At 39.8% G+C, this 27,963-nt stretch overlaps 1 protein-coding gene across 1 annotated transcript in view; it reads right to left on the minus strand.

Moving 5' to 3' along the window:
* Positions 1-1,176: 1,176 nt before the first annotated feature.
* Positions 1,177-27,963, minus strand: part of FAM174A (family with sequence similarity 174 member A) — a 31,150-nt gene continuing 4,363 nt past the window's right edge. Inside the window, exons 2-4 of the mRNA XM_025216575.1 lie at positions 14,350-14,484; positions 5,542-5,700; positions 1,177-1,791 (exon numbers count right to left, since the gene is read on the minus strand). Of these exons, the coding sequence (XP_025072360.1) occupies positions 5,547-5,700; positions 14,350-14,484 (289 nt within the window). The 3' untranslated portion in view covers positions 1,177-1,791; positions 5,542-5,546. The remainder of the gene's footprint in view (positions 1,792-5,541; positions 5,701-14,349; positions 14,485-27,963) is intronic.

Genomic DNA, 27,963 nt, shown 5'->3' on the forward strand with positions numbered 1-27,963 from the left:
TTAAATACAACAAATACTGCAAAACCTGGATGTCCATTTGAATGAGGAACAACTAGATTGTTAGTGCCTATACTGAAAAGCCCTTCCATTTTACAAGACAGACAGTGCCCTGACAGACGCTTTTTCCTGCTTTTGATGAGGATGTTCTGGACTTCTTTAGAATAACCTTTTTCCAAAAGACTAGTCAATTTAGCCATTCCTTGATGGGAAGGGCCAGGATCTGGGCATGGATAACAAGGAGCTGGCCACGGTGCTGCGATAATAGCCTTCAACTAATGAAAAGGTGATGGTGCGGTTAACACCTGTAGATCAGTCTACCAATGCATGCGTGCAACCATCACGTGCCCATGACCAGGAATGCAGCCCAGCAGCTTGGAGAGTAGCATCTGGCCGGTAAATCTGGGGGTGAGGGGCATGGGGAGGGCAGATCGATGCCCCTGTGGTGAGGGAAGGAGGGAGGTAGTAGGGGTGGGGCTGGGGTAGGGGCTGGCAATGCTCAGCCGGGATGGGGCAGGGCCTGGGATAGAGTCAGTGGCTTATCCAGGGGGTGCAGGGCTGGGGGGGGGAAGCTCCTGGGGGAGGCATGGTGAGGTATATGCCCCCTAGATCTGCGCATGGGGTGAAGGTGGGCTGCCTGCTGTGCGCTCAGGGTTGGGTCCGTGCCAGCCTCTTCCCGGTGGCTGTGCTTGGGCCAGGCCAGGCGAGCTGGGTTGCAGCAGTACTGGGAAGCAGGGGCTACAGTGAATTTTGGGGTGGCACTAGCCTCCCTCCCTCCACACTGTAGCTCTTCTCCCAGCACCTACCATTAGCAGCTATAACAGCTTTTAAGAAGGAAGATGTATGCTGCTTGAAACCTGGAGACTTCTATATGTTTACAGTCAACAACTCCATAAACATGAGGAAAAAGTCTTAGGAATCACTATTTAGACTACAATTAGCAAGTACTATCCAGCTATGAGAAGAAAAGTTACTCATAGGAATAGGGGGCACCTATCCTTACCAAAGCAGCAAAAGGAGACTACATGCACAGCAAGGTAAACAAGGGTGGGGATACCTTTTTACTCTGTGCGCGCACACCCTTACCTCATGATAAAAGGTAAGCTCAACTCTGGGATAATCTACTACAGGAAAGTTACTGCAAACACCTACATATAAAGAAGTATCATACAAAATGTGTAGGAATGTTGTAAAACGTTTTATTTGTACACTTCCATACAGTTTTAAATAATGTTTACATACAACAACTCACATTCATTTAGTTAAAAATACTCTTAAAAAAAAATCACACAAGGCAGTAGTTTGGCATATTCTTTTGAAGAGGAAAGCATCCCAAATAAAACCCGAATTTGAGCACTACTAGAGAACTGACGTGTTGATTTCACGTTGATTTACTTAATTTTACATTGGCAAAAAATTAATGAACATATTCCAGATTACTGTAGAAAAGGGTATACCATCAGTATGGTAAATAAGGAATAAAACAAGCAGAAAACACCCTGTTTTAAAAGGGTAAAAACAGGCAACTGTTTCCAAATAGTGCACACACTTTCCATAAGCTTTGAATTTAAAGTATTCTATATATACAAAAAGGTACAACAAATTGTTACAGTATTTATTGCAACAAATGAGGGATGTCATAATATACACAGTTTAAATACCCATCACCATCATCTCTTCCTCCCTCCAGCCCTCCCCCAAACCCTGGAAATATATTGGCTTCTTATTCCTTCCAGGTAACATTCTTCTTCTGTAGCTAAGATTAAATTCTCTCTCTGAAAGGCACGCACTTATCTGCAATGAAAGAAACAGAGGTGATAATCTTTACAGTGCCTTGTTTCATGTGAAACTTCCACACAATTTTAGACACCGAAAAAAAGTTGAACTATGTTTAAGCGCTGACTAACTGAACTTGCCCAAACCATAGTCAGTTTCCAACACTGATGAAAACCCTCTACCTTGTAACATAAAATATTCTTTGTTAAATTCCTTATATAACTACGAGAATAACACAATTTGAAGTATATTTCTTTATGCTTGGTGTATGCTTACAAGAAAAAAAAAGCTTGAAAGAAACCTTAAAGGATTCCAGAGTTGAGTAAGAAAATGTAAGCAAGGATTTTTAAATTCCCGTATTTTTATACCCTTGTGCTGAGTTTCCACAAGGCACAGATACACCAATTGCAATTCTTTTCCACACATTTTTATTATTAAAATGCCCAATGGCTAAGCAAAAGGATTTTCTTTCCCTAACTGATAACTTTGGCTATGTATTTAGTGGCCGGCTCTCACCTGGATGTTTGCACCTGCACAAAGCCGATGCTCACCCTTATGGAGGAGAATGCTCTGAAGGATGGAGATTTTTGCATGCGGTTGCAATGTCACATTACAGGGTGTACTTCACAATGTGTTTCGCTTACGGAATGAGCATAGCCATTTCTGCGTATACCACTGGATCGCAGAAGACTCAGCTGCTCATAGCATGCAACCTTGAAACAGGGCAAATGCAAAGTTGGAATGGACTGGTAGAGGTATGTGGAGCAGAGACTGGGAGGCACTGCTCTCATTGTACAAAGTGCTGGTAGGACTTTATCTGATATACTGTGTACCGCTCTTGTCATCCGTGGTCAAGAGAGGAACTCAAGCGGAAAGAGTTGAGAGAGAAGGGTGACTACAGCCAAGGAAATGCACAGCCTATCAACAGAAAAGACAAAACTGCATACTGCATCGTTCAATTGCTGTTAATAAGCCTCCACGCAGTACAGCAGAACTGTGGCTTCTAGTTCAGGAGGTACCCACAGAGCAGCTCCACATGCTTGAGGGTACCACTGTCCAGTATGGTAAGTTTCTGATGGATAGGTGCTAAAAATCTAAACTTTTACAGTGCCCCTGGAATGAAAGAGCCTGTATGCACACACAGTCTAAACACCACCGGTCCTTTTTCAAGGATCACCTAGAAAGTTCTTTTCACTTTTCTTAACAATTGCCATTTTTCAAAAGGGCAGTTACTTGACTATAAGACACCCCCCATAATTAAATTCTATATATATGGAAATTTTATAATTGTTAGAATTTTCCAGGTACAGAATCTAAGTACTGGAGGATTGTCTTGAATCCCTGTGAGAGCAGGGAAAGCAGTGGCTGGGTGAGCTCAGGTACTCCCCTTGTGCTCTGCCCCACCCACTACTTCCCCCTTCAGCCTTCTTGCCCCCTCTTGCCACCTACACCCTTCACCCCCACTTTCCTCTTCCCCACCCTCCAATCTCTTCCTCCTTCCCTGTCCCCAGCTTCACCAGTCTCTGCCCCTTCCTCCCAACTCCCCAGTCTCAGGGAAGCGGGGGGTGGGGGGAGGCGCAACAAAGAGGGACGGGGGCAGAAGTTTGCTGTGGATCTATTTTGGGCCCTGACCTGGGCTCTGGGCCACAGTCAGAGCTGTAGCAGCTGCCTGCTCCCCACTCTGATTCATATGCAAACCTAAGACATGGGGGCTTTTTCCCCCCCATGCTGACTGGAGGAGGGAGGGGGCCTCTTACCTTATATTTGGGCAAATACGGTAATTAATCCCAAAATATTTGGTATTTAATTAGCATAGATGCTATTAAAAGAAGTTTCCTGTATGCAATTCACTTGAGACTCTTGAGATAATTTTGTATACTTAAATCCCTTGCAGGTAGACAGTCAGCCTTAAAAGTGAGATTAAAACTGTTGCACAAAAACTGATTTACCATATACTATATTATACAGTAAATTTCCTAGTAATGATGAATTAATTTGTAGAACAGAAAAGGGTTGCAAGATTCTTCTCTTTCCCCAAAGCAACCTTCAAGGCTTTTGAATTCCTTATGGTTTTCCTTTTAAAAGCCATTCAAAATTTGAATTCCTATGTATTTAAAAATAAATGGTTAAGTGCTGAGTTGCAAAACACGCAAACAAACAACCCACACCATAAAAGAGTCAACTCAAAAAAGAATCAACACACTAATTATGACAGCATATTGTTATAGTGCTATATACCCAGGCTTCAAAAAACAGACTAACCCTCAAAAACAATGCTGCCGAACAGCAATTATTTTGGCTGCACCATGTACAAAAACCTCAAATAAAAATCTATGGCACTGCTAGAGGAGAAAAACAGTCAAAAACAGCACAGGGGCCTTTCAGGATATATTGCAAAGTTTGAGCACTTCTGTATTAGGTAAAATTATGTTGTATGAGAGAATATACTGAATGAATACAAATCAAAGACTTTGTATATTCCTTTTTTCTTATTGACTGGAAGCAATAAGTCTTTGTAGTTGTTTTCACATTCCAAGGTAACAGCTTACAACACTAATGAACTTAGTTTTTGTAAAATTTCCTTCTACACATCATCATGCAAAAAACAAGGTTGATTTTCTGCAAATACTTTCATTTTAAATGTTTATCAACTGCACGTGTTAGTAGGCTCTTTTCTTTTGGAGATATAACTTATTTCCATGTAGTACAACTAATTTTTCTCAGTTAGTTAATGACAATGTAGAACAGTGGTTTTCAACCTCATTAGACTTGAAACATCCCTCAGAAAACACCACCTCTTAGCTTTCATTCATCTTTTGACTATGGAAAAAATACGAGAGCAATTCCTCTATTGCAAAGAATTTGGCAAGATCGCAACATATGAGAATGTTTTTGTCATTTCATAGATTTCATAGACGTTAGGGTTGGAAAGGACCTTGAAGATTACCAAATCCAGCCCCCTGCCCCAGGGGCAGGGAGTCAGCTATGAGCAAAGGATCCCAGCAAGATAAGCATCCAAGTATTTCTTGAATGAGTCCAGAGTAGGTGTCTGCACCACTTCTAGAGGCAGTCTATTCCAGGTCTTGGGGACTTAGCCAGTAAATAAATTTTTTTCTTATGTCCCGACTAAAACAGTCTGGTAGGAGTTTACGACTGTTGGTCCTTGTTTTTCCTTGGGGGTGCTCTGGTGAACAGACATTCTCCGAAACCCTGATGCATACCCCTTATGCACTTATAAGCAGCCACCAGGTCCCCCCTGAGCCTGCACTTTTCCAAACTGAAAAGTCCCATGGCTCTCAGCCTCTCTTCATAGAGCCTATTCTCTTGCCCTCTGATCATGTGCGTGGCTTGCCTCTAGACTCTCTCAAGCTTCTCAACATCCTTCTCGATTGCGGAGCCCAGAATTGGATGCAGTACTCTAGCTGTGGCCTCAACAAGGCCCAGTACAGCAGGAAGATGACATCCTGAGGTTTACTTCAGAAGCATCTATAGATGCAAGCCACAGTTTTGTTTGCTTTACCAGTTGCAACATCGCATTGGTGGCTCATGTTCATCTTGTGGTCAACCCCGACTCCCAAGTCTCTTTCAGCAGTGGTGCTAGCAAGCATAGGACTGCAGAGCCTATAAGTATGCTGCAGGTTCCCCGCCCCCGCCCAAGGTGGAGTACCTTACATTTATAGCATTATGGATTCTTATTTGAAATCTCTGCATTTATCTTGTAAATCATATGCAAGTGCTTACATGCCTAATGGTATTAATATCACATACCACCCTTAAGATCTTGCAGTACCTAGGGGTGTCACTGTACCCCAGTTAAAAATCAGTGCTCTAGAACAGTGGTTTTCAACACATGGTCCACGGATCCCTGGAGATTTGCAGACTATGTCTTGGGGTCCACACTGCCATTCAAAATTTTTTTTTAGAGATCTGCAAATGAAAAAGGGTTGAAAACTATTGTTCTAGAATTTGCAAGGTGAAGTCATAGCTACTGTCCCAAATTTATTCTTTGGAGACCTTAGCGGATTCAATAGCCAATAAAATATTGTAGACTGTTACTGCTCAACATGTGAGGTTTAACTAAATTAGCAGCCCTGCAGGACAGAAATTAAGGGCATATGTACACAGCTTTCTTAAGTAGGACTCGGCTCCCCACTGCAGATTGGGTAGCTGAAGCAAGTAATGATGTCTGAGGCAGGCAACATAATATCTTAAATGGTGCTGTAATGTAGTCGTATCAACGTAGCTACAAACAGGGGAGCTCAGGTAGTGTAACAGCAGTGCGAAGCTCAGCACAAGTTAGTCACTTGAGCATTAATCCTGCTTCTCAGGGCAGTTTTGCAGGCCATACTGAGGTCTCTATATATCAAGGTTATATTAAGCCTCTCTCTAGCATTGGTAACAAGGTTAATTCAGGCAAATCTATCCCACACGCTACTTACAGCAGTAACAGCCGTATAGACCTAGCTTAAGCCACTTTCTCTTATTACCAAAATGGATTTTTAAAAAAATGATGTATGAACTCAACAATAGCACCAAGGGAACATTAGACAGCAAGTACTGGGATTTGTCAGGCTCCTTCAACTGCACAAGAATAAGCATATAAAATAAAGCTGAAGATAGAGAAAATGGACAGAAAGTAGATTTCATTTGGAATATTGTGGGGCAGTGCTAGCAACAAGAAAATTATGAGAGTTTGAGGAGGCTTTTTTTTTTTTTCTTTTTCAAATCCAGGTTTGGATATTGTGCTATCACCAGTGCATCTATAAGCACCCCGCTCAGCTGACTTCTGAATTACACACATTTAGCAACTGATATTGTCATTTTCTATAGTGTCGCTAATATTGCATTAGAATCACTGTTGTGCCATGGAGAAGTCATATTTTATTTAAAAAATCCTTATAAGCACTACTACTGGTTTGAGAAGGCCATTTTTCACATCGAATATTATCAAAGCAGGACATTCTCTTTCAGGTTCAGAACAAGCCTGGCGCACATAAACACCATGGTCTATCTCAGCTTAAAAAACAACAACCTCAGAATCTTTTGCAGCAGAAGCATCTTCCTGCAGCAAGATGCAATTCCCCACTTACTTACATTAATGGATACCAGAGTGTATAGCTGTATAAATATGTAAATGCAACACTGGTAACTTTGCCCACATTGCTTGTAACATCTGTCATTCTAAAGACTACAAAACTCATTTTTGAAATGGCCAATATTAATAATTTAATTCAGGCTTTTCTGTTTGGAATGGTTAAGCTAAGTGATTATTCCCTAAAGTAGGTAAATCCAAAACAAAGGCTGCTTATTTGAAAATCCAAGCAGTTTTTCTTCCTATGAGATGACTGTATAATAATGTAGATTTGCTAAAGGCCTCTTTGGTAGGATGCTGGGAGCTGAGGGCAAGTCAGTTCCACAGGCAGATCTTTGTTGATTTAAATAAATGAGAGCATGCTGCAAGTTTCTTAATTAAGCACAAGTGCACGGATTTCAGCAACAGCACCACCTAAACCAGTAAGTAATGAAGCACAAACTAGAATGCAAAGATAAAAATTATGAAACAACTGTCACAGTCCATATGGAGGGCAGTACCCAAGAGGATGGGGAGTTTTTTGCTGCTCAAGGGATCTCCAGGCTCTAGCCATGGCACTGATTAAGTTCCAAAGGTACATTTTGAAAACAGAACAAACATGTCTCCCAGTATTGAAAGCTAATGGAAACTGACTAGGTCTTTGGTACAATCCTATTCAGATTTAACAAGTTGTCAAGTTTGTCCCTTTTGGTTTCGCACTACACAGGATTTGTAGCTGTCAGGCTGTTTAGGAGGCCCACACACCCACTTGCATCACATTTGTCTTCTTGAAAGTGGAAAAATAAAAAGTGAAGGCAGATCTGAGCTTAAACTGGACTTCTGTCAAGAGGCTGTGTTCTCCCTTCCATTGCCTCATTCGCTGTCAATAACAAGAAAGAAAGATGCTGTTCTTGTGAGGCTACTGCAACACTAGTATAACTAGTGTGGGGCCACTGGGGCAGCCACCATGAGGTGGGAAATGGTGGCAAGAAGGGGCAGAAAAATATCAGCTGCCACTGCAGCCACACATCACACTAGTAGCACAGCAGCAGCTGGAAGTTGCCACTCAATGGCTACGGACAGAAGTTACACAAACTGGATTAGGTGACCAGAAACTGGTTTAAACCGGTAACAGAAGTTCAGTGCACATAAACCAGGTTCAAAATGGCTGAAACTGGTTTAAAATAATCCTGGTTGAATGAATTATCAGACTGATTTGGGCCAAACTGGTTTATGAAACTTCTGTCCCAGATCCCTTCCTGTTTCAAGTTAAATCACAGTCCCCCAGCGTGCTTTCCAGCCCTGGGCTGGCCTGGCTGTCTGTTCCAGCAGAGAAGGGTTGTGTCGGGGGGGAGGGAAGAGGCATGTGCCCTCCCCCACACCCAGTAAAACCCCGGCTGGGGTCTGGGGCCAGGGTGGGGGGTCAAACCCACCTTCCCAGGAGTACAGAGCTGCCCTGCTGATAAACTTACTGTTGGCTGTACCTGTGGACTACAAATCTGAGAGGCACCTGGGAAGCAGAAAGAGAAAGTGATGAGCAACCCTGCAGAGTCCTGTTGCTGTGATTCTGGCCTGCAAATCCCAGGGACCTTAGGGGCAGCAGGAAGAGGAAGTGAACACACAGCTCATGCTGGCTACCTGGCCCCCCAGCATCTGGCCTGAGCCACGGCAGGCATGTGGCTGCATTTCTTGAATCATAAGTAAATGCATGTCCAATTGTTTCTCAGTTTAATCTCTGCAGCTTAGACTAACCTGCAAAGACTGAATCAATTCAGCCTCAGGCTTTTGGACTGTTTGTACTTAGCCTATGTATCCCACTGCCATGGGAACTGGGCTGCTTTGCTATACCCCTGTACCGCAATCTGCTTTACATACTTATATATCTCATGGAAGGCTTCATGGCTTAGATACTAAGAGGATTTGCTGCAAATTAACAACTTCTGTTAAACATACTTCGCTGTAGATCACCAAATGATAGGAAGCACACAATGTTATGTCTCAGTGTAGAAAGGCAAAACAGCAATACTATGCTAATTACATTTGGAGAACATACAAACTAAGTATAATGCAGTGAAATAATTTCTTCAAACAAATTAATTGGTTTAGAAAACAAAAGCTCAGTGTTACCACTGAACAAGTTGATCTCTAAACACAGGCTACTTGGAGAAACTTCAACAATAAAGTTAGGTCTTCTACAACTGAACTTGTGTGAAGCAGCAATATTAAAAAAAAGAAAAGAAAAAAAAATTAAAAAAAAAAATCAGTGTAAGCAGTAATTATAGAGACTTTGAAATGACACTAATAACTCTCAAGTTCATCACGGGGGCACAGAAGGGAATTGGTGAGTATTTATTCACCAAGGCGCCCCCAGGGGTTACAAGAAATAATGGCCACAAGCTAGCAGAGAGCAGATTTAGACTGGACATTAGGAAGAACTTCTTCACAGTTAGAGTGGCCAGGGTCTGGAACGGGCTCCCAAGGGAGGTGGTGCTCTCCCCTACCCTGGGGGTCTTCAAGAGGAGGTTAGATAGGCATCTAGCTGGGGTCATCTAGCCCCAGCACTATTTCCTGCTTATGCAGGGGGGCGGACTCGATGATCTATTGAGGTCCCTTCCGACCCTAACATCTATGAATCTATGAATCTCCAAACTGGGCAGAGACAATGTTAAATGTAGGATTTAGCTACAGAATACAAAAGTTGAAAGAGTAACTAACTGAAGCAGAAATTGGGGTGGAACACTAAATGCATATGTTGTATTTTAATTTCTAGAAGGTTTAATAGACGAAAAGGAAAGAAGCTGGACCAAACAATATTGTACACAGCTAAAACAGCAAAATGCATATCTCCCTCCCCTAACCAGCCATGTCTGTATTTTGTTCTTTTAAAGGAAACAGAAGCAATACACATGCCATGACACTGGAAAAACTTACAGCACAGAGTTCTAAAATCATTAAGCCATCTCCTCACTGTTAGACTGCAAATGTCTGGCTAGCATAAGATATGCTTAACATAGTATGGATTCTGTTTAATACTGACACTGAATTTTGCAAAGTATGACATAGTATCCTCCCTATGAAACAGAATCCAAACAAGAAATGTCATATATTTTTGGATACAATTATACCCAGTAGCATGCTGGATACTGTGAATCCAGTAGGTGATAAATGGGCAGCTCAGAATACTTGTTCTTTTTTCTTCCAAATACAAACTTGGTGGACATATAGCAAAGTAGTACTTTTTCCAGATACAAAATAAAAATACAATCTTAATGAGCTAATAACCACTGGATTTAAGTACAGGATAGGACAGCAATGAATTTGGTTCTCTCAGCAAGGATAACCAAACTGATTTTTTTTAAATGGCAACTAAGAGTATGATTCTCATCCCATTACCTGGATTAATTTTTGAAGTCCCCAGTAAGCTAACTGCTTTCTTTTTCTCTCTCCTGTCCACTCTGCCTCTCTCAGCAGCATCCCCTCCTTTTCCCTCCCCACTTCCTACCCTTTGTATTCTAATCACTGCTTTCTATTTAGCAGCTCTGCTTCATGTAGTCCCTTCACAGCATCTGATGAAGCCAGCCCTCTCCTTATAAAAGCTCATGCTATACATCTCTGATTTAGTTAGTCTATAAATGATGCAAATCTACCCTGCTTTCCATCATTTTTAAAAACAGTTTAGATAGCTTAAATATAATTAACCCATGCTATGGAAGAGCTAAAAAATAAACTGGAAACAGATCCATACTATAGTCCACCATTGAATGGTGACATTTTTTAATATGGTATTTAAGGAATACAATCAGAACAGACAAAGGGCACCCCATCATTTCTGGCCTGTATCTCTTACAATAAATATTATATTTTAACATATCAGTTGATCTATTTCACCTTTTCCACTGCTCCTTCTATAATAAAATATACTAGTATCAGGCCAGCCACTAAAAGTACTGGAATACGCTGCAGCCTGCTCATCTGTTCTCACGTGCTTGATTACTTCTCAGGATCTATCACTTTTAATTACAATCTGCCATAAACTGTTTAGTTATTATCTTTATATGTACAAACACCAAATGCAGACTACTTCCATGTAATAGAAGTCAGGGAAATACTGTTAAAGCAAAAAAAAAATAAATAAATCCTGACGCAAAAGATACCTCAACTAGGAAAAAGAGAGACAGGCAGAGAGACTTAATATGAATATGTTGGAACCATTACTTTTCAGATGACAAAGTTTAAAAGCCAATAATTTTATCACTATAATGAATACATTCTTGGACCATTACAACCTCAAAAAGGAAATTCTTTGGATTGGAAAAAAAAAAGTCCCATCTAGGACTTGGGATTTTGAAAAGCACCACCTGAATTAATGGGCCTAGCTGTATGTATGTATGGGGAAAGGTAGATACGTTACATCTCTCTACCATGAGCCACTAGGATGCAGCATCAAAGGAGACCGCCATAATCACAAGCAGATGCAGGACCTCTCTTCGTGAGACTGGGTGGGCAGCAAAGACTACAAAGTTAAAGTTAGAGTCGGTAGGAAGACTCAGAACAAACCATGGCCATAGCTGTTTTCTCTTAGCAGAGACTTTTCCATAGCTGAGAGAGAACAATTAAATCCATGAAGGTCAGGTCACTTGATCCACAAGTCAATAATCTTGTTAGTAAGGAATTCTAATCAAGCTGTATGAATATAGCTGGTAACAGATATGGAGTCCAGGTACTTGTTACATGCAGGGAAGAGGCTGGGGTCCTTAGTGAACCCTAATTAAAAGAGGACTCGGAGAAGGCATCTCCTAAAGTAGATGGGAAACGCAACTGGAGCTTCTGCACTGAAGAAATATGCCTCTTAATAAAGTATGATGGAGGACACTGTGGTCCCAGGAAGATGGAAATTGACCATCAGACCCCAGCTCTTCCCAGAGGGGAGCAAAACAAGAAGAATTCTGACCTGCATGGAATTAGTTACTGTTGGTAGTTCCAAGACAAGTTAAATGAATAAGGTTGTGGCCTAATTAAATTATAACCCTTGTACCTTTCCTTCTGCATGTCTAGTACAGAAACAGGAATGAACCCCAGGGGAGGGCAGAGGCAAGAGTACAAAATATACTGTAACAACTTCTTTATTTAGCAGTGTTTGCATCCTTGCCTGGTAAGAACAGTGCTGCTCTAACAAGTTTTCTAAACCTAAGTAGAGTTCTTAACACAGTATTCACCTACTAAACTAAAAGCTAGAACAAACAAACCAAAAACAAACCAAAAACCAGTGTAGAAATGGATCCTATACTGTCATAACAGTTGTGTCTTTAAAGCGCCGGGGAGGGGGGGGCCAGGACGTGCAGGGAGGGGAAAGACTTAGCTACTTTTATGTCCTGACTACAGAGGCTGCAAACAGTAAAAACAGCAATAATAGAAATATAGGAATATATCAATGTGACAAGTAAGGCCTGCTTTGAGAATATTATTACTTCACCTTATTTTAATTATTATAAGCATGTTCAGCACTGTTTGCATGTCAATTTTTATATTAAAATTCAGTATTTTCCATTGGATTTGACAAACTAAATACAAACGGATAAGGGAAGTCAACAGCTAAGGCACCTGCAACTACCCAAGTATTCAGAGCATTTTCACTATAAATAGCACATGACACTCCACATGAAATGAATGCTATAAGAATATAACAATCCACATTTTCACTGACTACCTGTCTTGTATGCATACCAGACCAGCCCCTGGCTGCTTTACTTTTCATTCCATCCAGGAAGAGCACACACCAACTGCTGAAACTTCCTTAGCCTGATGAACGGTTTTGGAACCCAAAAGCTTGCTTAATAATTGTTTTCCAACTATTTAAGTTGGTCTAATAAAAGATATCAGATTCACCCAAAGAACCTTGTCTTCTATAAGAAGTCACACCTGAAAAACAGTATTTAGTCTGGTAACTAATAAAGCATACAGACAGACTTAAGGATGCAGAAGCCTTGGTTTTCCAAAATAACTTTTAAGACGTTGCATGTTTGTTTTAGGTCTCAGGACATCTCTTAAAATGCTTTAAGATATCAGTCAGCAATGGTTCTTATGGACAAGCTTCAAATACTTCTAAGATAAAACCATAAGTCAAAAGGAGGCAGATAATAAAATATTAGAATGGAAACTGGTTATTTTCATACCAAACACTTTTAATTTGCTTGGTATACACTGATTTGAATATATGCTCTCTTTTGGGAGAGTTTCAGGAAAAAAAAATGTTTTATTCTCTTTAAAAAGTCTGTCACTACTGGCAATTAGCTCAAACATAGTGCTTAAATTTACCTTATCACCAGAGATCCTGGTTTTCTCTGATAAAAAAATTCCCAATTTTTGGAATAAAAAAAAGTAATCCAAAATCCACTTTTTTCCATGATTAAAATGAAACAAAACTATATACATCTATATTAGTGTTGTTTCATTTTAATCGCAGAAAAAAAAGTAGATTTTGGGTTACCTCTTTTAATCCAAAAATTGGGGATTTTATTTTTTTTAAATCAGAGAAAAACAGGACCCCTGCTTATCATTTTGGAGAACAGGTTTTACATTTAGCTTTGTAACAGCGTTGCTAAATCTCCTTGTGTCCTAAACGTGACTGTGATAGGATTAAACTTTGTTCTACAATTTCTGACAAACTAAATTTGAATGGGCACCTATAATTCTGACTTTTGTTATCTCACCAAGGTTTGAGAAGCGCCTTATGCAAATTCAGGATTACATGGTTCTTTAGTGGGAAAGAACTCAATCTGAAAACCTAAATAAAATATAGATAAGTAAAGGCACCAAAGCTTAAGACAACCAAATAAAAGTCATGAGATTTTCACAGCCACGTAGCATCTCCTCCTTCAATAAAGAAGTTGCCAGAAACTAGGCATCCCTTTTTTGTGTGCAAGTTTCAACTGAGACATTGTTTCAATTTTGTGAAGTCCAAACAGATGTTTAAAATGTCCAAAAAATTCTTATGAAAAATTATCTTTTTAGCTCTCATGACAGCAGAAAGCTTCTATGTGAATTGAAGATGTCAGTTAATATGACCATGTTTTTCCCAAGTCTACATATTAATTCAAACAACTCACAAACAAAATTTCCATATACCATGAACTGCCTTCTCCAAAACAGAAGAAAGGGTCACTATTAATTACTAAATGCCAATCATTTTAGCAGACAAAATAGGGAAGGGAGTGAAAGCTATTGGGAACTGCAGGTGGAAAGGAAATGCAAAGACGAGAACAATGGACACTCCAAAAACTGCAGCACTGAAAGGAGGGTAATATTTACCACATAATACTTACTATACTTCTTAAAATGCAACCTTCAAGTGTATTTGACTGACCTATTCTAATAGCTTCAGTTGAATATTAATATGTCCACTACATAATGTGCCTCTGAATTTGTAATTAAGTTGCTTGATGCTTGACCATCAGCATTCCTCCGCTTCTGTTGCAACTAAAGCATGTTAAAATTTTATTACAAACCTTCGAGGATGATTGGCATCAAACAGCGTTGTATCATCATCGTCGTCATCTTGTTCTAAGGGTGTCAATTCCATGTTTTCTATGTTAGTGTCCAGAACTCCATATCTTCGAGTCTTTCTGTTTCTTCTTCTAAGCCTGAAATATTTTAAAATAAAAAGTATTTGAATTACTGATACAGAAAACTGTGGGAATACTGTATTAAAAGGGAACAGCTTTGGTTTCTTAAAATATAAGCAAGTTGAAATTCTCTATACACAGAACTATTTAAAATATTGAGTGTATAGGGAATCGTAGAAAAGTAGGCCTGCCAGGAATCACTGGAGGTTATATAATCCAGTTGTCCTCAACCCTTTTTGTACCAGGAATGATGGCCAGTCCCAACCACGTAAATAGTTTAAGTAGAAAACAGGCCCCTGGCCCTACCAGTACCCGCTACTCCCAACCCACTGCCCCTTGCCCCCAGGTCCCAGCCCCCCACCATGTGGGACAGGGGGTTCCCAAGCAGCTCCTTACAGGCTGGAACCCTGCCAGTCTGCAAGAGAAAACCCAAGGATTCCCATGTTTTTATCCTTTAAAAGAGAATGCATTTTCAAAGTTAGTTGATCCATTTTTAAAGCTTGTTCATGATCCTTTCATATATTCTTGTCACCCACTTTTGGGTTGTTGAAAGCTGATCTAATCCAACCTCCTGCCAAAGAAAGGGTCATCCCTATGCAAACCATCCCATGCAAATCCTTGTCTAACCAATTTCTAAAACTATAAAAATCAACCTGTCACACAGCTACAAGCCATAGCACCCTAACCTGACACAGGCAAAGCAAGAAGACAATGGCAGTGTCCTGCTACTGCAAGGATTATTGAAAATATGCCCAAAAACCCAAGGAAGAGAGAGACATTCTCCACTGCAGAGGAAGGCAAAAACTCCCACAGTTTATACCAAACTGGCCATGGGATAAAATTCCTTCCTGACCCTATACGAAAAAACCTGTCTGACCCTGAGTGGAGGTACAAGACCCTCTAGCTATGAATCTCTAGGCTTTAGTTCCAGCAGGAGCACTGGCATACCCCAGTTAGAGCCCCGCCATAGCTGCAGCCAACACACAATGCTTCCGAGGATGGCAAAAAAATAAATAAAAAAAAAAAAATTCTTGCTGGCCCCATGTAGCAATCAACAAAGCCCAAAAGCATGGGATATACCTATCAAAGCTATGCCTAGATCATCATCCCTGACCAATCCTTATCCAACCTCTTGAATACCTCCAATTATGGAGTCTACAACTTCCCTAGGCAGTCTATTCTACTGCCTCACTTTTCTAACAGTGAAGACATTTTTCCTGATCTAAGTCCATTTTACTCCAAATTCAAACTATAAGTTCATGTCCTGCTCTCTGCAGCAACAGATAAAAGTTTTTCCTTTTTCTTTATGGCAACCCTTTGGGTATTTGAAGACTGCTATCACATCCCTCTTTAATCCCCTTTGCCACAAACTGAATATGGCCTTCAACTTCTGCTCTCATGGCTTGGACCCTCTCTAGGTTCTCCATGTCCATTTTAAAATGCGGAGCCCAAAACTGTACACGATACTTTAGATATAGCCTAACCAGTGCCAGGTAAAGAGGCACTATCACCTCCCCCATCTTATACCTATTGCTTCTATTGATGCAGTACAAAAATCACATTTGCCTTTGTACACGTGTCATTTTGCACTCACATTGAGTCTGTGATCCACCAAGATTCATTTTTCCTAGTGGTCGCATCCAGCCATTATGTATTTGTGTTTTTGCCTATTCTTCCTGAGATATAACACTGTTCATTTGTCAGCACTGAACTTCATCCTGTTAATTACAGCCCAGTTTTTCAATCTGGCAGGATGTTTCTGAATTATATACCTATCCTCCATTGTGTTGGAAATTCTTCCCATTCTTCCATTTTTGTGTCATCTACAATTATGCTAAAAATCTGTCTATTCTGGCCTCCAAATCGTTAATAAACACATTGAAAAGCACTAGGCCCAGGACAGACTCTTGTGGGGATACCACCTGGAACCTCCTCCCACTCTGACATGGATCCATTTATAATTACCTTTTGCTTGCAGCTATTGAACCAGTTGTCTATCCACCTTACAGTAGTTTTCAATAACCCACACTTTTCCATCTGTTTGAGAAGGTCATGTGGGACCTTCATCCCAATGAAGTAACATTAAAATATCAAAGACATTCCTCTGAACATCAAGTTTTTAGAAGTAAAGGGCTATAGACTGCTCTCTGTCACCCATGCTTCTGTGCTTAGGTATTTTAATAATGGTAAAAGCATATAATGCTATTTCTCTCTCTAACTATGTACAAATACCCATCTCCACTGAATTATGGTTATCATATATTCACATGTGCAAATATAAGCAGGATGTTAAATAAGCTTCCGGCTTTGAAAAATCTTGAATCTATAGTGACAACATGGAAAATCTAGCTATGAACATACAAAAATCACAAGCTGTACACTTCTATACTGATGAGCAGATTTAAATACAGGATTATCTGATACAAAAGGGCCTAATAAACTGCATAAACTGCAAAACAAGCAGAACCATGTCTGTTGTACAGCTTTATTCCCTGCATAACAACAATGGCATTTATTTTTTGTTAAAAAAAAAAAAAAAAAAAAAAAAAAAAAAAAAAGAAACACATTATGCTAAATGCCAGTAGACAGAATGTAGCATTCTCTCCCTTTTTTTTTTTTTTCTTCAGAGACAGAGAGACTATTTTTAAGGAAGTAAGGGATCCTGACAAACATTCCTCACCCTCCTCAAGGCTATCGTGTACCCAGGAATTCAAGTGATGCCACTACTCTCATTGCAGGTCCCCCTTTTTTAAGAGTTTATTAAATTAATGTTTATCATAAGAAACCAAAATATTATGCATAACTAAATAAGTTGTGCTATCAAAGTTTGCAAGAGTAAGCCAGCAGAGATGAGACTAGTTATGAGGGCCCCTGCTCAAATATCACATCCAAGAAATTAGTAGGAGCCAACTTTCTACTTTTCTGGACTGATACCAGTAAACCTGTTGGCTTGCTATTTGGTCTCTCTGTCAATCATATTCAGCCCCCCACTCAAGGTGTACAGTGAGCATCCTGTACATAGGAAGAAGAACAGGTAGTTGCAAAGCATGAAAAGAAGGATTAATGGGGAAATGGAACACATGGGAAATGTCAGTAATGCATATTAAAAAGAAAAAAAAAGTACATCTCATTGGGTTTCAAGTTAGCTGTGATTGATGACTTGGGGAAAATATATCAAAGTAAAATTTCATTACAAGTGCAGATCCAAAGGCAAGATTCCCACTGACTTAATGGGATCAGATGTCAACCACAGATACGACTGTGTCTAGTTAATGACCAAAGGAACAAGTTGACAGAATTAAGAATGGGATAATAAAGGATACTAAAACTATACAAGTCAATGGTGTACTCTGGTTTCATCCAACCTTAAAAGGGGATAATAGAAGTAGAAGGGGTCCAACTACTGGTGACAAAAAATGAAGAGACAGATGCAAAGACTGATATGTAACAAAAATGTTGAGACTTAAATTCAGAAAGGAGCTCAGTAAGTGGGGATATAATATTAAGTATATAAAAAAAAGAACATAGATCATGTGAGATCCTAGTTCCCTTGTTGTTTAATTTAAAAAGGAAACATTCATTGAAACAGAGATTATTTTTTTTTAAATCCACAATGCATACATGGCATAGCAGGAAACAACTGACAACTGATAGCTTTCTAAGGACTCTTCAAGGGTTTTAGCATGTTGAGGGAAGGGATGGGGGAAGAAAGGTATCAGGAATTCTGAGGAAAATGGATCCAAGAAGTTCTCAGATAAAACTTTCAGCATTTTAGAAGCTTTTATCAGTCACAAAAAGGACCTTATGATCTAAAGAAAGATTTTTTTAACTCTGAACACCAATCTAAGGGACACCATTCATGCATACAAAATTGCAAGTTCCAAGCCCACCAACACGTGCCAGCTTTGTGAGCTAGCCCTCCCTAGTATGACAGTTAACTTCTCTGGTTTCAGAGGATAATTACCATTTAAAAATTGTCTTTCTTCTTCCATGATTTTAAAAAGTCTCAAGGTAAGGGCATTTTCTCCTTCTCTCTATGAATATATATTGTTTGAGAAACATGCTGTTAACTTTAGCACCGCTAAAATCTGGTAATTTTTCAGAGCCTCTCAATATTGCTCAAGTTTCACTAGTCCTGACCCTTTTTAGACTGTCAGTTCCATGCTGCTTCTCTTAAGATACATATCTATCTATCTATCTCCCATACTGATTTCATTTTACTTTAAAACATTTTTACGTGAAGTCAGTTGCGTTAAATATGATTCATTCAAATTACTGATTAAATGTTCAGTTTTCTCATTGACAATATGCTTTGACAATTAATTTTATCCACTAAATTCCCCAGGACTGGACAGCTCCTGACAATCAGTTTAGATAAATAGCTTAGAAGGATAAAATCAAATATACTTATTTCCTCAAGCATGGATGGAAACTCTAAGAAAGATATCTAGAAAAAAAAAAGTCTAAAAATAAGTTGATTTTTCCTTCTCCCCTCCATGCACATATTTTTTTGAGAAATATGCTGTTAAATCGGGGCTAGACATGCTTGATTAATCTCGTTAATGAAGACCTGCTCTACAACATTGCGGGTAATCCTCTCATTTTAAAGGGAAACAAATTGCAGTACTGCTACAATCTAAGTTATAATTTTTCCACGTAGGTTTATTTAAACTGTGTAAAGAGACTGAAGTTTTGCACACATGCCATGAATCTTCATGCAATCATACTTAATCATTTAAAATGTTTAAGTTCAATGCAAGTAAATGTTATTTCATTTAATCTTTTTCAGCCTAAAAGAAACATTACAAGTATTCTAATATTCTGCCCTGTACATAGTGCAGTTATCCACACCTGTAAAAAGCAAGAGGAAAGCAGATTTACCTACATCACTATTCTAATATGACTATATTTTATGCTCTCTTGGCTGTCACTATATTATTTGCACATGGACAAAAAAACAAATAGGCAATAAAAGTTTCAAATTCAATAGTGTTGGTTTAATTTCTTTACAAATTAATACAAAACTTCAAGAACAGAGATTTCTTCTCTAAACCCTCCTTCCCGGCACTTAACTTCAGAGTAAGTTGGTAACTGGCTTGTATGAAAGGAAGCTTTAGTTGATAAATAGTACTGTTACAATATGATTCTATTGGAAATGATGTTTCTCATCATTATAAATCCAACTAAAAAAAATCTAATCCTCCCTGCATCATTACTTCTCAATTTAAAATTATTGTTTTCGGACAGTTCTAAGAACAGCTTATTAAGAGGACTTGGTGTAAAGTGATTAGATCACTATAGATTAGAGTCCCTGATAGATCACCACATGCTTCCTGAGAAGTTTAATTCTTAACAGAGTTTGATCAATAGCTCTCCAGAGAGGCTAGTGACAAACAGTAAGGTGTCTTTTGGGAAATGTTTGTAGGTCAAGCCAGTGAATCATTTAAGAGCTTGGTAACAGTCCAGGGAGAACAACAGTTTAAACTGACCTGTAAGATAACTCAGAGTGACAAAACTTGTATCACACTGCAACAACATCAAGGGCCCCTAATTCAATTTTTTTCTCTAATGTATATTTTAAACTAAATTAAATAGGTCACTATGCATAAAAAATACAAGTCAAAAAGTTCTTGTCTTAATTAAAAGCAGCATTCTCATAAAATAAAGCTATTTCTTGAATGTAAACCACATCTGTTCTGTGAATGGGACTCAAATTCCACATTTTAAATCCAAAGGAGAATTGTTAAAAACCCCTTAAAAATGGACTCTAAATACCTTCCTAGAGATTTCATTAAAAAAATTATAGCAATGTTGTACAACTAAATACTGAAATATACTTTGCATGTTTTACTCAGAACGCCAATTAGTTATGGAACATGACAAATAATTCTCAGATTAGATGTGCTCTTTCATATGTTTAAAAACAATTTTTTTTCCCTGAGAACTATTTTCAGCTTCTTAATTTGCTAAATAAATATGTATCAAACATTATGTATTAAAAAATATGTATTAAACATTTTCCCCTAATTTTCTACACTTTCATTTCCTTTTCTTTTCCATTTTTAATTCAAGAAAGGCTATTTTAAATGCAGTGTTTCTACTCCCTCTAAAATAAGGATAAGGAGTCCACAAGAAAATGTAGTCTTTTTTTTTTTTTTTAACCAGTCAACTAACATTGAAAGCTTATCCATTACTGGTTTTCCAGTGGAAGTCTGTGTGTGTGGTTTGAACAATTTCTTTGGCTGCTGTCCAAAGTCAGAGAGAGGAGGAGCTAAGAAATTTGTTTTACATTAGCAGGGGCCTGGTGATCATGAATTAAAAACAAATGGGTCCAATTTTAATCTTTTAAATTTTTTTAGCAAACATGGTACAAGCTGACCTTCATTTTTATTATACATTTGAAAGTAGTTTCATTTTCTGATCAGTAATCTTAACTAACGAGGTTTCAGTGTTACTAGCAGGAGCTAGTACTTCTGTCCTCATTTTTTGACCAGATTTACAGATTTGCCAAGGAGCTAACATCAGGCTCTTCCTTAATCTAAGCATTTATTTTGCCATAACATATATAGTCAAATCCCAAAGTAAGATTACACTGATACTATACCTGCCTTTGCTCATCCCTAAGAAAAGGATGTACTACACCCTGCCATACTTTTTTTCAGAGGAACACACTGGAAGAAGTAGACAAGCTTGTTAAGGCCCAAGAGGCCATTTCCTAGGACAAGCTTGTAGGTAAGGAAGGGTTGAAGCAAAGATTTCTGTTATGGGAATGAGTCAGAGATATCAATTACAAAACTGGTACTTCCAAATATTGTCACCCAGGGCCAACAACCTGCTAGATATAAAAAGAAATAAGAAAGACCAGGAAACCAATGTGACCAGATTTACAGGACTGGACTGGAGTCAAGACAAGAAGCTGGGTTTATTATTACAAGAAGGTCTGCTAGGTGACATACTATAGTAGTGGTTCTCAACCTTTTTTGTACCAGGACCCATTTGTAAACACCAATTGCCAGTCCCCACCCAGTGCCCCTCACTCCCGACCCACTGCCCCTACCCACAGCCTACAATACATAATTATTCCTTCACACAGGAGGAAGCAGCACTGTGAGCTCTTGGAGTGAGAAGGGGGCAGGTGCCTTTGCCCTCCTGCTCCACTCCCCACAGGAATGGGAGGTCTGGAGCAGCCCATTCATTTCCCCAGACCAGGCTCACCCAGCCTCAGGAATACGCAATGAACAGGGGCGAAGGGCAATTGCAAAATGGATGTCTGTACCGCTCCCTATTCCAGAATAATTTCTAGCAGTGGAAGTTTTTCACCACTAGAAACGAACATTTGTGCAAGGTCTTCAAATGGGACAATCAGCTTGTCTTTAGGATCCCAGGACAAAAGGCTTTCTCCAGGAGGAATGCAACGTCTCTTTTTAGCCTAAAGTGCTAATCGCCCTCAATCTCGTTGACTTTTATGACTATAAAGGACAACTCAGGCAAGTAATTCCTATGACCCCAGTCTCAGACATATTTATTCACATGATTTAAAAAAACTAGACACACACTTAAATACATGTGTGCTTACAGCATTGTGGAGCTATAGGGCATAAGCCAGGGGTGAATAAAATATGGCCTATGGACTGGATTCAGCCCACTATGGGATTCTATCCAGCCCACGTCAGGTCCCTTGGTCCCGCCAGGCCTGGGCATTGGGGAGTAACCCAGGCCATGGCATGTGTGGCTGGTCTTGTTCCTGGGTGCATGGCTGGTTGAGGGCAGTGCAGCAGCCAGGCTTCACTTCCTGAAAGACCCCCCTAGACTCCTTCTGGCTGCTGATGCCAGTGTCACTGGACCAAGAGGGCAGGCAGGGTTCCTGTGGAGACTGTCCTCGGACCCCCATGGACAGGGAAGGCTCAGCCGGGCAGAAGGGATGGGGCTGTAGGTAGGCAAGGAGTGGTGTCTGTAAGCAAGATGGGCAGGCAGGGTTGGGGCCAGGATAACAGGGTTGTGACAGTGTGGGGCCAGGGCAGAGTTGTGATCTGCTCCCCATATACCTCCACCTGCAGAACCAGTGCCCATTGCAGGGCGGTGAGGGGAGCGGCTCCTGGGCTCTGCCCCGGGCCCTTAACCCACACTGTAACCACCCCATGATCCCAGTTTCAGCCGTACCCGCACATCCCAGTCCCAGATGCAGCTCCCCGCATGCCCGCAGCTCCATCCAATCTGCCCAGTTGAGCACACCCTGCCTGCAGGGGTCCCAGACCAGTCTTCACAGAGATGTGGCCCATCCAGCCCCCAAACATGCCATCTGGCACTCCCAACAGCGGATGCAGGGTGGACGGGCCAGGGCCAGATAGGATCAATTGTCACCCTCCCCACTACCCCCTCAGCAGCTCAATGAAACTGCCTAAGTGGCCCTCCATCCCAAATAATTTCCCAACCCTGGACTAAACCTATATAGCCTTAATGTGGTGAGCTATACTGATAAGAAAACAGGAATCTTATTCAGCTGAACAGGATTACTCATATAAATGAGGACCTACAGCTCTGAGCTCTTTAATTCTTTCAAATAACAGTTACTTACTTTGAATGAAGTATTAGCCATTTTCACAGTTTAATAACTTTGCAGATATCCATTCACAGATATTTTAAATAATACTGTTTAAAATTTAGAGTTCTTTAAAAAAAGTCTTCATACTAAATATGATATTAGTTAACAAAACACTGAAGTTTTATATCTATTTTTACTATTCACACCATGCAACATTGTATTTTTTTGAGAAAAATGAAATCTCTCAGATTTCAGTTTCTAACTTTCAAGTTTTTAGAACAGTGCTACTAGTTCTATTAAAAAATGGTGGGGAAATTTAAAATATGTGTTTACAATAGATTTGTAAAAAATAAAATCAAATCAGGGCAGTTTTCTCTTGGTCTTATATTTTGCAGGAGGGATTTACTTGGAAATAAATCTGTTCTTTGGCATTCATCTGCTACTTACAATTCCTCATTTGAATTCATAAAAATAAAATATACTAAAACAAAGTGTCAGCATTTTAAATTAAATGTCCTATATCATGAAGGGTACAGAACAAATTATAATGAATAGGAAAGTTCCCTAATTATAAGCAACAGTCTGAACACCCCCATAATGTCAAAGCCTCACAATGGAGGATTCTCTAAGGATGAAAGAGTAGTTAGCCATTCAGTCTTTTTCACTAGAGAAAACAAAAACAGACAACTGGGCAGACTACCAAATTATTTCATTTGCAGAAACTAACAATCACTAATAAATCAGGTCAAATTTGAAACTGAAACAATACAGTAAACTTATATCTGTCATCAAAAGAGCCAGATTCCCCTTACAGCTTTGATACTTAGTTTTCACGCTACTCTTGTTTTGACTTGGAAAATCATTATCACTCTGCTTTAAGAACATGACCTTACGCCATCAAAAAAGGATGCAAGATATTGGTTTGTAAGTTTACTTACAAGAAACAATATACAAGGAGCAAAAAAATTAATTTTTCTTAAAATTAAGCAATTAAAAGAAAACAAGAAAACAGGCTAAGGCTATCACTGTTTTGCCTACCCTAATCTTAGAAAATAGGACATTACGGCTAAAAACAGATACAATTTTTGTTGTAGTATCAGCTGCGCTAAGATGTGTCCTGATGCAGCTGTTCTGATTAATCAGCAAAAAGGACACTGCCACTTTCCTGCACTGCTGGGCCTCAGCTAATCCCAGAGCTTCAAGAGCCCGATCCTGCAGGACAATGGTCCTGAGTGTCAAGCCCTGACCTGGGGCACCACAGTGTGAAAGTCTGTCCTTGAAATTTATACATCTATAAGCACAGAGCAGGGTACTGTCCTTGCAGACTGCTTCCCAACCTGGGGTGCAGAAATTTGAAATGCGTGCCCCAGAAATCCCTCAGTAATCTCAGACATGAAGCAAACAGACATCCACTGCAAAAATGCAGCACAAATTTATACCACCTATTGCCATGGCCACAATTTGGGGCATTTGTGACATGACAATGGCCAAAGATGTGTTTGCATTGGCTTTGCGCCACCATAAACGTTTCTATGGCGGTATAAATAACATGTCACCAAGTCTGTTTTAGTCTTATGTTATGACATGGAAATAACGTTTTCCCTCTGGTGTTCTCCTAGAGGAGTGGCCAGGTTTTGTAGTTTTTAACCTTGTTCCTACCTGCAAAAGATTGTGTAATTAATTAATATATTTTTCAGTTGGATACATCAACATGTCAGGCTTATCCACCTCCATCACTTAAAGTGTTTCAATATAATGGCGTTGCCAAATTCGTAATTTACATGCACAGAGGTCCTAGTTATGTACGTTCACGGAGGAACTTGAAAGAATATTTTTTGTCTTTCACTAGCTTTATATGAGGGGCAAAGGATGTGTTCATGGATTAAAAACATTCTTTTTAACTAGTTTTGCACTTTCATCTATTCTATGGGAAAAGGGGGCATTTACATGTTCAGTTTTGCTGTTCGAAGCAGATGTATTATTTAAATATACAAGAATGCTTTAAAAGTTCCTATTCTGTCACATTCCAGAACCCAGAAACTTAACATTGCTGCTGCTTGCTCTTCTTTTCCCTCCGCCACTGTTTTTTTGTCACCAGGGCAAGTTGAAACCCTGATTTCAGTGGCAGATAAGGAGGAATGGGGCAGGAGAGTGGTGTTAACTCCCTGGGTTGTGGAGCCAGCAGGATGCTACCCTGCAAGGGCTCTGGCAGCCAAGCCAAAAGGCGTGCAGCTGGACTCCCCACCTTTGCAAGCTGGATATGGAGCACAAGCCCGATATGTTGCATTTGTTATGATCTTAAACATGAGTTTCACTGGTTGGGGGGAGGAATGAGGGGGGCAATGAAGTGTCAAATTAATATTTGATAGGGTCTGCTAAAATTATATTTAAAAACTTGACCATAATTTACACATGAAAGCGTGCATCCTCCCTCAGTAACTCCAAAAGGTCTGTACATGCACAGACAACTAACTGTGCCAGATTAATTGCTTTTATCTGCACCTGACCTCATGTACTTCAATGTTCTAGAATTTATATTGAAAGGATAATATTCCTACTTAGTAGAGCTGTTATATAGTGCAATATAGTTGCTAATGTGCCATTAGAGGAATGACAAGTTATTTTTAAAGCTTGTATATCTGACCAAAAACAAACAAACAAACAAATACACACAAACAAACAAACAAACGTTTACAACAGCCGTTGGGTATGTGCTGAATATTTTACACTGGTTGGCGAAAAGAAGATTGATCTTTTCATTGCAATCCTAAAGTACAAACTACATTTGATCATCTACCTAAGATCCATCTTTTGGAAACATAAGATGTAAGTTAAAAAGAATGACACTGAAATGCATCTATATACAAACACACAGAGAAAGTATGCCAACTCACATGAAAACTGGTAAGCTCATTTTAGGGTTACTGACATGCTGAATGTTCACTATAGAAAAAGTAAGTGTTGCTATAAGTAGTAACCTATCAGTTTACTGGTTTTATGATCTTAAAAAGAATATTAAAAAAAGAAACATGCTCACTAATGTCCATTCTTTTGATCCCTGGCACAGAAAAGATTTAAAAGATGCATAATTGATTCACCAGCATGATTCAAACTTGATACAGTCCTCTCTCTCCAAAGAGTCCCAAAGAGTAGTAGGAAGAAACTTCTCATTGGCTCAGTATTCTGTGCATAATATCACAGAATAGCACTGTATCAATAAACCACAACAGCAAGCTGTAAGGAAAAAGGGATATTATTCAGGCTGCAGCATCAAAGTTAAGTAAAAAATAACTAGTTACATCTAACACTGAACCCAATATCTTCACTTTATCAAGTGCCTGATACAGGAGCTCAGATGATAGCTAGTTGACCAAGAAAAGTTGTGATGCAAGCTGAATATTTCAAGAGGAGAGAGGAGTTTTTGTTATGTACCTTATATAATCTTAATATTTTACCTGTCTTATAAGGGTTTTTTTTCCCTTCTGTTGTAAGCTGTTCTGACCATTTTTTGGGGAGAGGCAAAATATAAATCAAGAAAAGAAAAAGGGAAAGAAATTCCAGAGTCTGAGTTCTCAGACCTCTGGCTTGCATCTCTGGTGTCTGCCTGAAGTTTGGGAGATGCTGTTTTTTCCCCTAAAAATCATTATTTGTAGAATAGTTTCTAGAAACCTCAGTTTACCAGATACTTCAAGCATACACACAAAAAAGGGCTCTAACCTGAACAGGTTACAGAACAGAGGAAAAAACAGGGCAATAGAAAGAAGTGGAAAAGCAAAAGAAGTTCAGAGATAGTTATGGCTAGTGTACCCAGTAGCAATCTCTCTACTATAGCCACCTATGTACCATTCAGCATTTTGCAGGCAAACAATGACTGACTTTTATGCAGAAATTAAAAGGAGAATAATATAGTGGTGATTTTAAAGGGAGGAGCTTTTGTAGTAATGTGGGGGAAAGCACAAAGAAAAATAAGAAAAAAGAAAAATTGACAGCTGTGAAACAATGAGTAGACTCACTGGCATAAAGAAGGGGAGGATTAATCCATGAAAAGCTTTAGAAATAACAACGAAAAGTATTAAAACTTAAATGCAAATGTTTGATATAGTGGGGAAAAAAGAGTCCTGGTAAAAGAGTCAGCGAAATCATGGTGCTATACTAAAAACAAGCTAGCAAGGGAATTCTTTCAGCAGCACTGCAAACATTCTCAAAACCTATTGTTAGCCTTTGGGGATCAGAGTGACATGAAATGTTTGTTATACTAACATTACAACTGCCAAACAAGGACCTCTGGGCTGAACACAACTGTTCATTTACTGGGTCAAACCATAGACCTGTCTTGCCCAGTTGCCTGTCACACAGCCCAGTGTGCTCTACTCAGTGCCCCTCTTCAGTATACTAGTTATACACCTTTGACCCTCACTCCTGTCCCTGTTTTGTTATCATTTTGTGCGGGCCGGGAGCGACCCGAGCCCTTTTCTGTGCTGCACGCGGGCTGTGGCCAGCAGCCCGGGCACGCCGGGCCGGAGAGGGAAGGCCATCGAGCTGGAATTAGGCACAAACGCTTAGCGGTAGTTTAAAAGATTGTTTACTTACACTGAGATGGCAGTGGTGTAGGCTGGAAAACTTGCTTGAGTTGCGGTTACAGAGACAACAAAACAAAACTCGAACCTGCAGGGCACGAGGGTACGTCGCAAGGGGTTTTCGGCGACGGGAAGATGCAAAACACGAGGGTACGTCACAAGGGGTTTTCGGCGACGGGAAGATAAACCTGCAGGACTCGAACCCGGATAGAAGAGCTCTGAGGTCGGTCGCCTGGTAAGGATTCACACGAAGTTTGCTAAGCTCCATGGGTCCGGTTCTTTTGCACGCAGGAAGGGATATGTCTAGGCTGCGATTGGCGACGGGGAGAGGCTAGAGGTTGATCAGACCTCTGTTGCCTGCTTGAAATGCGCTGGGTC

This window comes from Alligator sinensis, unplaced genomic scaffold (assembly GCF_000455745.1).
Source record: "Alligator sinensis unplaced genomic scaffold, ASM45574v1 scaffold661_1, whole genome shotgun sequence".
Classification (NCBI taxonomy): domain Eukaryota; kingdom Metazoa; phylum Chordata; order Crocodylia; family Alligatoridae; genus Alligator; species Alligator sinensis.